Source organism: Mixophyes fleayi, chromosome 11, assembly GCF_038048845.1.
Source record: "Mixophyes fleayi isolate aMixFle1 chromosome 11, aMixFle1.hap1, whole genome shotgun sequence".
In the NCBI taxonomy this organism is placed as follows: domain Eukaryota; kingdom Metazoa; phylum Chordata; class Amphibia; order Anura; family Limnodynastidae; genus Mixophyes; species Mixophyes fleayi.
In genome coordinates, this window is record NC_134412.1 from 77220435 (window position 1) to 77232882 (window position 12448).

At 39.6% G+C, this 12448-nt stretch overlaps 1 protein-coding gene across 1 annotated transcript in view; it reads right to left on the reverse strand.

Annotated features, from left to right (window-relative positions):
* Positions 1-6350: 6350 nt before the first annotated feature.
* The window catches only part of MXRA8 (matrix remodeling associated 8), a 39758-nt gene continuing 33660 nt past the window's right edge, over positions 6351-12448 (reverse strand). Inside the window, exon 10 of the mRNA XM_075189770.1 lies at positions 6351-10407. Within this exon, the coding sequence (XP_075045871.1) occupies positions 10382-10407 (26 nt within the window). The 3' untranslated portion in view covers positions 6351-10381. The remainder of the gene's footprint in view (positions 10408-12448) is intronic.

Here is a 12448-nt window from a genome sequence, read left to right on the forward strand (position 1 = left end):
TGCGGATAACTGATGCACTGAGATCCCTGGTGAGCGAATAGTTTGAGGACGGGACCGATGATGAGGCACGAGGTTCTTGCAACAATACCACAGGTCTTGATCGAGGAACAGATAACACAGGATACCGGTGTGCAGACGGGAGCCAGAGAGAACAGCGTCCTAACAGGTAAGGAGACCTGAAGATCTGGCAACTTAGTAGAGAAGCAGGTGCTTTAAATAGACAAAGCTGACAGGCAATTAGCCAATCAAGAGAATGCGGGAAGTTTTGAAAAGACTAGGGGCTAGATTTACTAAGCTGCGGGTTTGAAAAAGTGGGGATGTTGCCTATAGCAACCAATCAGATTCTAGCTTTCATTTATTTAGTACCTTCTACAAAATGACAGCTAGAATCTGATTGGTTGCTATAGGCAACATCCCCACTTTTTCAAACCCGCAGCTTAGTAAATCTAGCCCCAGGTGTGCGCATGGTCAGTTCAGACCAGCAAGTGGATGCAGGGAGTGAGAACCAAGGGTAACAGATAAGAAAAGTGACCAAAATGCAGGTTATCTGGTGCAATGTGTGACACATGGGTGCTCAACTCCAATCTGCAAGTACCACCAACAGGTCATGTTTTCAACATTTCTATCTGTGGAAACAGGTGGGATAATTACTGACTCTGCAAAATAGATAAACTCACCTGTGCATGATTAAATAAATCCTGAAAACATGACCTGTTGAAAAATAAAAACATTGAAATAAATGAGGTGCTCCCACTAGTAGGACGTTTACATTCTTTCTTTTAATACATTTACCCCAAAAAGCCATTGACCTTCGTAAATTTGGATACACCAACTTTTAACCCCAAAGAAATATAATCAGACGACCTCTCGGGTTTAAGGCTTATTCGTTTTATATTGCTTCCAAAAGGAGCTGCCAAAAGATCTTGTCTACTAGGTCGGAAATGGAAAAGACTGCTTTATCCGTACATATCCCACATACTGTAATCCTGTGCCAGATAACCAGGAATGTCACACTGCTCTGTTATAGCTGAAACACGGCAGATTTATACAGGAATTTAAACAAGCGTCCAATGCCCATTATTTCATTTTTTTCCTCCCTGTTTGGCCTCTGCGTGCATTCGTGTATGTATATGAAAATTCCATGAGCATGCAGTAAAAATATAATGAAGTTATACTGGAGCTGCCAATAATATTTAAGGGTTTTAACTAGTATGTTCATAGTGTTTATTTATAATTTCGAAACTAATGCAGATTTGTTTTATGTTTTTCTGTAAACGTTTCCTGTTTTTGAAAATATCAGCCACGCTAGCAGTGATTAGTGATACAGTGGTTAGGATTTATACCCTGGATCACTAGGGCATCGGATATGTTTTGACCAGAGTCTGTGTGTAGTTTGTATATTCTTTTGAATAAACCTATCTGATTGTACAGCACTACAGAATATGTTGGTGCTATATTAATTAAGGACAATAATAATACTAATATAACAGTAAGGTTATATACCTCACAGAATCTAGGATTATGAACCAAGCATGTTTTGGTCAAGGAAATTGTGATTTAGGTGTGTGTATGATATTGAACTTTGTGGCAACACAATAAGGTTTTATATCAATAAGCATTATGTGTACGAGGAATGTAAAAATATATGGACATTTTCAACAACCTGGAGGGAGGAGCAAGGAGACAAGTACCCTCCCTGGGGGTCTGTAATGTTATTTTTAGTCAATTGAAGACCTCGGATTCTGGGACATGTTGACCAAACTTGTCTTCTAGATGAAAACTTTCTATTCTTGCCAAGGATTGAGATTCACACTTCAAGTTGGGAGAGAACAAAATACTGGTACCCCCGTTTGTACAGCGTGTATGGAACATTCCAATTGTAGTTGAACATTTTTGTGTCTATTTTACTAGTGGAATTTTCCAGTGCTGATTATTTATTTTTTTACTTAAGGTTATAAAAAAAGAGAGTTCTGAGCTTTTTAGTACAGGAAATGAGAAATTTTGGGAAAGTATTCAACAATTTGCTTTAGATTTTTTTGTAATAAGAGAACCAGGTTACTGAGAGTAGGGAGACATATCAGTGACCGATAATTATATATGTTCTTCAGGAGACTTACCACCAATGGCGAAACTACAATTAGTGCAGTAGATGGGATGTACTGGTGCCCATGGAGATAATGGGGCCCGCTACATGTGGAACTAGCAAGCTGTGGGCCCCGGTTCCCTCCTCCCCTCTTCCCTGCACTGGGGCCCACAGCTCGCTATTTGCTTGCCACCTAGCCACAGTAGGCTTTTAGGCTCAAACTGTATTCAACCATTCACTTAGACTCATGATTGCCACTGACCCATGCTTTTATATGGCCACCACAGAGTCCATTCAAATGATAGCATGGTTCCAGGCCCCTCTAAGGCGTTGTATTGGGGCTCAGAGGAGATGAGCATGACCTCAACCTCTTCAGTAAGAGACATGTATGGGCAGCACAGTGGCTTAGTGGTTAGCACTTCTGCCTCACAGCACTGGGATCATGAGTTCAATTTCCGACCATGGCCTTATCTGTGTGGAGTTTGTATGTTCTCCCCGTGTTTGCGTGGGTTTTCTCCGGGTGCTCCAGTTTCCTCCCACACTCCAAAAACATACAGGTAGGGTAATTGGCTGCTAACAAATTGACCCCAGTCTCTCTCTCTCTGTCTGTGTGTGTGTATTAGGGAATTTAGACTGTAAGCTCCAGTGAGGCAGGAACTGATGTGATTGAGTTCTCTGTACAGCGCTGCGGAATTAGTGGCGCTATATAAATAAATGGTGATGATGTATAGTATCTGTCGGGTAATGAAACCCCTTCTAAACTGTACAGTTTGCACTGAGTCCTGAGTCTGAAGTCCTTCTGTTTAACCAGACGGCCTTCCGTTCCACCTCGGGTTGTGGAAGCTGACCTGGTAAGAAGAAGCCACACATGTTTACCAGAGTGTATCTGACACTTCTAAGTGGTAAGTAGCTCTACTAATTCAGACTTCTTGGACAGGCTTCATAAGAAATTTCAGTATAAAATGGAAGTTAAAATGTGTCTTCTGACTAAATGTAAAAATAAAGGACTACACAAATGTTGTCAGTAATGGAATACCGTCATATGAATGAGAGTTACCCTGTTACTAAGCATCGTCATCATCTATTTATTTAGATAGCACCACTAATTCCGCAGCGCTGTACAGAGAACAAACTCACATCAGTTCCTGTCCCAATAGAGCTTACAATCTAAATTCCCTAACACACAAACGGACTAGTGTCAATTTGATAGCATCCAATTATCCTACTAGTATGTTTTTGGATTGTGGGAGGAAACCGGAGCACCTGGAGGAAACCCACGTAAACACGGGGAGAACATACAAACTCCACACAGATAAGGCCATGGTTGGGAATCAAATCATGACCCCAGTGCTGTGAGGCAGAAGTGCTAACCACTGAGCCACCATGCTGCCCATACAATACCTTTCCATCCCCCTAGACAGATGAGTGCTGGCACCGGGGTTTACATTAATAAGTTCAAAGTAATACTTGGAATTATTTTGTGCCGTTATTATAAATTAGATAACATTTCAGTGAAAATAGAGACTTTGGCCATCATCAAGCAGGTTCTTTGACAAATGACTTTATTTAAAGTTCAACTTACAGTCATCTTGAAATGGAAGCATTGTGTGTGAGTGCTTAGTATTGCACACAAACCAAAATACAATACACTATATGCAAGTGATTCATAATAAAGCATGTCAGTATATCATTAGAAGAGGAACGTTTAATCTTCCCTACAACCTTCTCCTTGGTGTTCAGGTTTATTTTTGTCAAGGTCATAATAGAATGACTCAATCATACCACTAAGACAGCTTATTACAACTGTTTTGATGTGTGGACAGGACAAAAGAAAATGGTACACCCAAACGTGAGGAGTCATACAGGGATATGGTTCAGGCCGGCCTAGGCTCGTAGACTCAGACTCATAAGCGGTAGGTAAAAACAAACTCGTTCTTATTTTAAAATCCCGCTCCTGAAGTATAATACACATTAGTAGCTGCACTGCACCCAGCCTGACGGCAGGGAGAATATTATCAGTGGTACCAATGGTATTAGCAGAGTGGGTAGGTATTGCTTGTCTTACAAGGTTTTACATGCTGGACATAGGAGTTTGTATATGCCATATTTTAGCCTATATCATAAACCGGGCATTCGGGGTATAATGCTGGACATAGGGGGAGATACAGGCTGCATATTTGTCGCTGTATCATATGCTGGACACATAAGAGTGTATTATACTCTAGATGGGGCTTTGTAGAATATATGGGCCACTTGGGACTCTAATGTACTTCATTTAGGGGGCCCCGGTTATGATTAAGTTATAGCCTATTGTGAAATGTATTTCATTCAAACAACCTGCTTAATTTAATTATTCTCTCTATCTAGTATTTGAATGGTACAAGCACATCATCTGGAAATGACGGTGTCTCATTAGGCAGAAGAAGGAGGTGGTGTGCTGCAACCCATTTTTAGGTGTGTCTTGTGAATAAGAACGAAACACCTTCTGCAAATGAGTATGTGATCAGTAAACAACCTGCCTCCTGTGTGTCACATGACTCAGTAAAGGTTCTGTACGGACTGCACCAGTGATTACTAGTCAACCTATGTATGACCCCCTCTTAATCCTTTTGCCTGTTCCTTATTCAAAACTGATCCCATGGACATGGTTTTAAAATATCCATATATTTTACACTGAACGTACAAAGAACAAGGCGTAACACAACCCCTCATCCTGTAATATTCTCCGTCACGGTCTCTTTGATCTACCTTCTACCCGCACGTCCTATCCGATAGCCATCTCTCACCCCCGCCTACAGGGCTTCACTCGTGCCGCTACCAACCTGTGCAATTCCTACCATGTCCAATCAAACTGCCCAGGTTTTTAAATCTTTAAACACTTTCTGAATACCCATCTCTTTATTAGAGCTAACCATACTGGCACCTGGTACTACTCGCCCTGGTACACACCCCTCCAAAGGACACACTCTCCTCTTGTAGCTACCGTTTATGTCCCTGTTTTATGTGTTCCCCGTTTTCTCCAGTGTCTGTCACTGTGGTATTGTACAAATTAACAATAACCATATAAATGGCTGTGTCCCAAATACTTGGTCCGGAGCTGCTTTAGGACTTCAGTGAGCAAAGACCCAATTAGTGTCTTTATCTTTTGGAAACCACGATGGACAACTGTAGCCAAAAAAAAAGAGTGTATCCCATCTGTGGGCTAAGTTATGAGCTCCTTTACTACCTAACCTATCTAGATTTCCTTACTAGCAAGTCAGTTGGTGGTGTGCCCAGGACAAATGCCCCTTTTACACTTGTATTGAAATGGCCCTGATTTAAACCCCACAAAGGGGTTACTAGGTGTGCCACAACATTGAAAAGAGTTGAGGACCACGGGCTGAAAATAAACAAATTATTAATAGATTAAACTAATCTAGGTCTTTGGCTCCCAGTGAAGGTAAAAATGTCCACTTAAATATAAGTGGACATAGGGATGATTGCACCATATATAGTAACAATCTAAAGGTGTTTCTAGTTTTTCTGTGTAATTCTACAAGGCTTCAGTACTGGTTGGTGGATGTGTCGGTTTAGGCCAAGCTGGGTAATGAACCTTATTTCTATTTGAGAATGAGCCATAGACTTACATTGTTTGAATGCAGAGTAACCAATAATTGAGATAATATGCAAAACGTTTTTTAGTACCCAAAATGATTTGCAACTCGTAGTATAAAACCAGTGGAGATTAATTTACTGAGAGTGTTTGGCTTTGTGAATAGTCCCTGTGCATAATAAAGAACAGGAGAGATTTCTCTCCTGAAATATTTGCTTAATTTCTGCCTATTGTGCTGATGAAACAGGTGTTACCAGACCTGCTCCAACCACATCACAGAGCAGAATGAATTGACCATTATCACCCAGCGCGTTTCACAGACTATATATTCTGCAAACTTACAAACACACATCAGGATGTCAAACCAAAAGTGGAGCTTGAGCATTGTCCTGTTGGGTCTTTGCACCTCTGTGGAGCCTCTTGTTCACCTGCAAAACTCGATTATTCTGCAACTCTTCATATTCTCAGCAGAAGATCCTATCATGCACTGATGAGCTCAAATAAGGAACAAATATGCACACATTCTGCATTGGCACATGCCTGTGTCATGTTCTAAAAACCCACTTAAAAGTTATTACATCAAGAAGATAAAACACATCAACTTATCACCTAAATTGCTCATCATGTACACACATATCTGCCTAGTTATACAACAGGAAACTACAGAAGTCAACATTAAAGTATAAGAGTTTATCTAAGTTTATTTTCATAATTAAGCACATCTCCATTTTGTAGTCTCTATAACACTATCAAACTTTACAATTGGAATAGTTCATACATTTTACATTATAATCTTTGTTCTGCAACTAATGCCTTGTATATGGATTAGGACAACATTAAAACACTTAAACAAAAAAAAGTGTTGGAAATGTCCTGTTTGGAATATGAACACATAGGGGGTAAACTAATCAAGCTGCGGGTTTGAAAAGTGGAGATGTTGCCTATAGCAACCAATCAGATTCTAGTTGTCATTTATTTAGTACATTCTACAAAACGATAGCAAGAAACTGATTGGTTGCTATAGGCAACATCTTCTCTTTTGAAACCCGCCGGCAACTCGCAGCTTGATAAATTTACCCATTAGTCTCCCTGTTGTCATTTATAAAAGAGTCAATGCAACCCATTAGACAATGCCGTAACAAATTATCACATTTAACATATCACCAATGCATTATTTTAAATCAGAGAGCCAGGTCAGACACCATCTACCTGATATATGTAATTTGCCTTTTAAAAGAATATATTTTAATTCATAGCCCCTTTTGGCCCTTATAAAGCAAATACATGCTATTGAATCCAACTCGAAGGGATTAGTCATACTTGTCTACTCTCCTGGAATTTCCGGGAGGCCCCCCCCGAATTTCGGGGAGAAGAGTAGGCAAACCTCCCGGACCCTGTAAAATGCTGAAATTCACGGCATTCAAAAGTGGGGGCGGAGCTTAATCGCGTCATTAAGCCCCCATCCCCCGCTATTCAATACCTTGAATTTCTGTATTTTATGGTAGGGGCGAGGCTATAGTCATGTAATTACATCGTCACGCCCCCTCCTACTCTCTGTCACATGATCTGTACTCCGATCTCCCAGTGTACAGATTGAAAAGTAGGCAAGTATGAGATCAGTATGCTCAGACCTGGATACAGTCCGGCTTCAAACTTTTCAGCTCTGAATTATATCACTGGTTATTGGTTTGTTGTAATCATTGAAACATAGTTGGTTGGGGGGAGGGATTGAGCAAAAGTCCTTAATTTTTTTTTCCTTTTCAAATTCTTTTGATATTTCACTCATCAGACAGCTAGAAAATAGAATAACACTGCTTAACAAATAATATTGCTCTGGACTGGGACACACATATATTTAAATATAGTTGGAGTGCTGATGATTCTGATTATTTTTGCTGGACCAGTAGTATATCAATATACCTCTAGTCTGCAAAATGCAGGTTTTAAAAAAAGAGAATATTAGCAACCGATCACATATTTATTTTTAGGAATCAAAAACATTTCAGATACATGTAAGCTGAGATCCCATTAAATGCTATGCAAGTTTCTCGAAACAACGACAAGTTACTTGCTCCAAGACCATGTAAAACACTATGGGCTAGGTCATAATGTCAACTTTTAGTTGCGTGATCTCAAAAGATGAATCCCGTACTGGAAATTGCTTATTTGGTAATTCAGTGTTTCCTATATGCTTTGCTGCACAATTAATTTTTAATCACTAGTCTTTATAGTTTGCAAAGATCTCCAATAATGACAACATCGAATTGCCTTGCATGAATTGCTGGCATTTAAACCTGACTTTATAGTTTAATAGGCTGAGCCATTAATCTCTCATTGAGGAGATCTTAGAGCAGGCCTGTCCAACCTGCGGCCCTCCAGGTGTTGTGAAACTACAAGCCCCAGCATGCTTTGCCAGTAGACAACCAGTTGATAGCCTGAAGGGCATGCTGGGACTTGTAGTTTGACAACACCTGGAGGGCCGCAGGTTGGACAGGCCTGTCTTAGAGGATTCTGGGAATGAAGTGGTAACTAAAACAGAGAATGCTGGGAGTTTTCATCTCCTTAAGAGATTAATTGCATAACATTGCATATAGTCCCATTCTGTTTTCATAAGCAGCTGACACACATATCTATATAATTTCCACTCATCTCTGTTGTTGGCAAATAGACGGCTTTGTTGACTTGAGACCAGCAATAACAATTACAACCGTTCTTTTCAGAGTAAAGTACATGGAACCCCGACTGTTTGAACACATCTGTCCAATACACTGATATATACACAGACTGGCCACCTAGGATACAATGTGTACAATGAAAGGACCATTAAACCTCACAGAGAAGTTTGATTACATGAGACCTACTGATAACATTTAGAAATATATTCAAATGCATCGCAGGGGAAGCCTCCCGTCTGGCTCACTACAACTTTATATGTGTTACGAGAGTCTACCAGAGCCGAAAAAAGAGATTTTCCATGTACACAAAAGTCTTCCTGACAGTAATTCTATAGCAGGACTATACATTCACCACCTTCTGACTCTAGAGTGGCTGATAACAGAGAGCAATTGTGTATCTCCATCTGTACAGAAAAGGTAAATACAATGTCAAATATCTCAAGTTCTGTTAACGTCTGGGATAGTAGCAGTTCTTTTATATAAGGTAACTTTTACTTTATGTTTAGCGGTCATTTAGATCACTATGAGTAGACAAGCCGTTTGGAAATACTTTGTTATAATGCTCTTTATAGAGTATTAGTGATCAGTGATGCACAGCTCAGGTACCTTCTCTGACAGCCTGAAAGTCAGTCTAATGGTTTCTAAGTAAGGCTGAGTACACACTACAGGTTTTTCACCCAACTATCTAGCCAATCACACGATAAACGACCAATATCGAACTAGTGAGTACGCTCCAACGATGAACGGTTATCATTCCAAAACACATCGTACCGCCTGATTTGATTTTATAAACGGACTAAAGGTCTCCTTCAACGATGGAACGATGTTGTTCCAATCCTGCAGTGTGTATGCACTCAGAACCAGATCTCCATAGAGTTTACAGTCACAATATTTTCAGTCGATGGTTATGACAGATGAAGAGCACAGATCTGAAGGTAAATCTTGTAAAACGTGTATAGTGTGTACACAGGAATCGGCACGCTGGTCGGGACTTTCAGTTGTTGGTAAAATCGTTAACGATATCGCATCAGGAGAAGTTTTCTGTAGTGTGTACCCAGCCTAAGTTTAAATCTGCATTCCTGTGATCACAGAGCACTGCTAGCCAGAGAGGTGACTTGTAAAGCATTAAAACTCTACTCACAAAGCAATGTACATGTAACTACAAAACTACCTGTCCCCAATACAGATTTACCCTATGTACACATTGACATGTGGACATTCTGTCTGCCCTCTAGTACATTTTAGTCAGCTGAACAGAGGGAAGAAGGAAATTTATGTAGGGACATCAATGTGGAGAATAGGACAGCGACAGGAGAATGTAAATCATGGGCTACTTTCACCCATCTCCGCTATGTCAGTCGCTAAGACCGCCATGTGCACTGCACTGGAGATCCGTTAGCAATATGTGAAATTAATCGTCTGCCTCATTTCCATCCACCTGTCTATAACACAACAGAGGAGAGACACAATTACGTAATGCCAGCATGTAACAAGCCTTTTTGTCAACATCATTATAATGCTCTTATAATGCCGTTTAAACTTTCCATAGGATACTAGTGACCGGTTACACCTTACGCAGGCACATGTTGCTTTCAGTGAACATCCCCTTTAATTCCAAAAGAAAAAGAAGCCAGCAATGGGTTTTGCACAGAATACGTTGCCCGCTGTTTATATAAAACAGTTCTACATGAAGCTATCGCAGAAAGCCGTTACTACATTATCATTAAGGTAACAAAAAGGTACCTGAAAAGTTATTTATGTTTATGAAATCCATCTCTTGCAAGTTACCGGACAGAGAGAAAAATGATGTATACAATCCATTGAGGCATCTGAAATGTCTTTAATATACTGTTTTATTCCTCTTGAAATTGTTGCTGCTATTGGGTACAGTGATCTGAAGACACAGCAGCACATGAAGGAGACACAGACAAAAGTAGCAGACAGGTTGAATGAAGATACTGAAGAACCTTTAAGGCTCTATTCTTAATTGAAGTTGCAGCTTCTGGGCCAGCCAGTAGCATGAATTAGGTCCTATTTACAATACTCTTTGCGAAGCTCTGTTGGGGAAAGAAAAGAATACAATAATACTTTTTATACTGTTGGTTATATTTACAATCTCTACTTCTGTTACTGCAAAGATCCCTTTCCATTGTTGCTACAGTAAAGAATCCTTTCCAATACTTTTAAGATGAGGTTTCACGTCCCTGAGGAATTGGGAACGGAGAGCTGTTTTGCAAATCCACTTTATAATTTACGTAATTAAAACAGCTTTACCAAAATACTGTGATTTCATTGCTAGTTGCACCCTCATTTTTCATTAAGCAGCTCATGGAAGTTACAGGCTGACAATTAATTTTTTTAATTTAAATCCATACATTGATATTGAGAAAAGTTACCAACATTAATATACATTATCTATGGTTTAGAAGACATATTTAAACTTATACGCCCTTCCACTCAATGGTTGCCAGCACATGCTTGTACATGTACTTCCACAATAGCAATCAAATACAATTAAAATAAAGTTTAAAACACTCTCCAAACCACCATTCCCCACTTTTATATAAAAAAAAATATAAAATAAAATATTTTCTTTTTCTTCATAGTATAATGGGAAATTCTTTTTTTTTTTCCAATGGGGGAAAAAAACGCCATAAAAACCAATGTGACTGCTCATTATGATCCCCCACCACTGAATGGATGTCACCTGAATTGGGGTGGGGCTTAGCCAGTAGCCAATCACAAGCAGCAATTGTGGGAAAGAATTCCTCATTGGGTAACAACACAGATCCAGGACAAAGATAGTTTTTATTTTTTAAATAAAGTGGAGTTAGGGTATAGTTGGTGTTTCCATCAAATAAATTATACTTGAAAATATGTGTTTATTTTCTTTTTTACTATTTTGTTATAATGAGCAGGGACAATCCTTATCCTTGTGCTGCAGTGGAAACCAGATTGGGCTGTCTAGTACTGTTAAAGGTTTTTAGGTTAGGTGTTGTCTTTTAATTTTTTATTATTATTATTTATTCACTAGCAGAGTTTCTCCCATTCATTTCAATAGTCCATTCATTTCAATAGTCCATTCATTTCAATGGCCCATACATTTCAACTAGGTGTCTATACGCTGGAAACCCCAATGAAATGAAGGGGAAAAGCTACATGCTGTTTACCCATGCAGACGTATCAACCTCAGATATAATGCATCATCATCATCATCACCATTTATTTATATAGCGCCACTAATTCCGCAGCGCTGTACAGAGAACTCATTCACATCAGTCCCTGCCCCATTGGAGCTTACAGTCTAAAATCCCTAACATACACACACAGACAGACACAGACTAGGGTCAATTTGTTAGCAGCCAATTAACCTACCAGTATGTTTTTTTGGAGTGTGGGAGGAAACCGGAGCACCCGGAGGAAACCCACGCAAACACAGGGAGAACATACAAACTCCTCACAGATAAGGCCATGGTCGGAAATTGAACTCATGACCCCAGTGCTGCAAGGCAGAAGTGCTAACCACTACGCCACCGTGCATGTGAATCGTATATCAGACATGCAATATATGTCGTCTGAACTTTCATTCTCACAAGTACATGGGTTATAAACTTCAGTAAGTGCTCATTTTTTTTTTTTTATAGGAAGGCAGCTAAAAAGTTCCTAACAAATATTTACAAATAATATTATTATCCTTTGTGGATATGAAATAAAAAATGTGTAGACATGCCCTTGCACTGTTCCTATAATAAGATAGCCATGTAACAATTCCCAAAATCTACTTGTTCACAGCCGCCATTAGACACTAAACCCTTGTTTTTTGTGTTGTATTATCACCAACCAACATCGGTGTCTCTTTGAGAAAAAAACCACAAAGTTCCACTTTCATCCTGGATCCACTTATTGGAACTCATAGCCTGTCCCAAAGAATCTCATCCTAACTGATCCCCAGCCAAATTCCTCCCCTTTGACCAAAGTATCCCCAGAGACTGAGGCTATAAAACGTCTCCGCTAACTATTACTTCCATTCGCTGTGTGTAATGTATTTACTTTGAAACAGTCTGCTGCTCCCAGACTGTATTGTTGATGTAGCTGGAT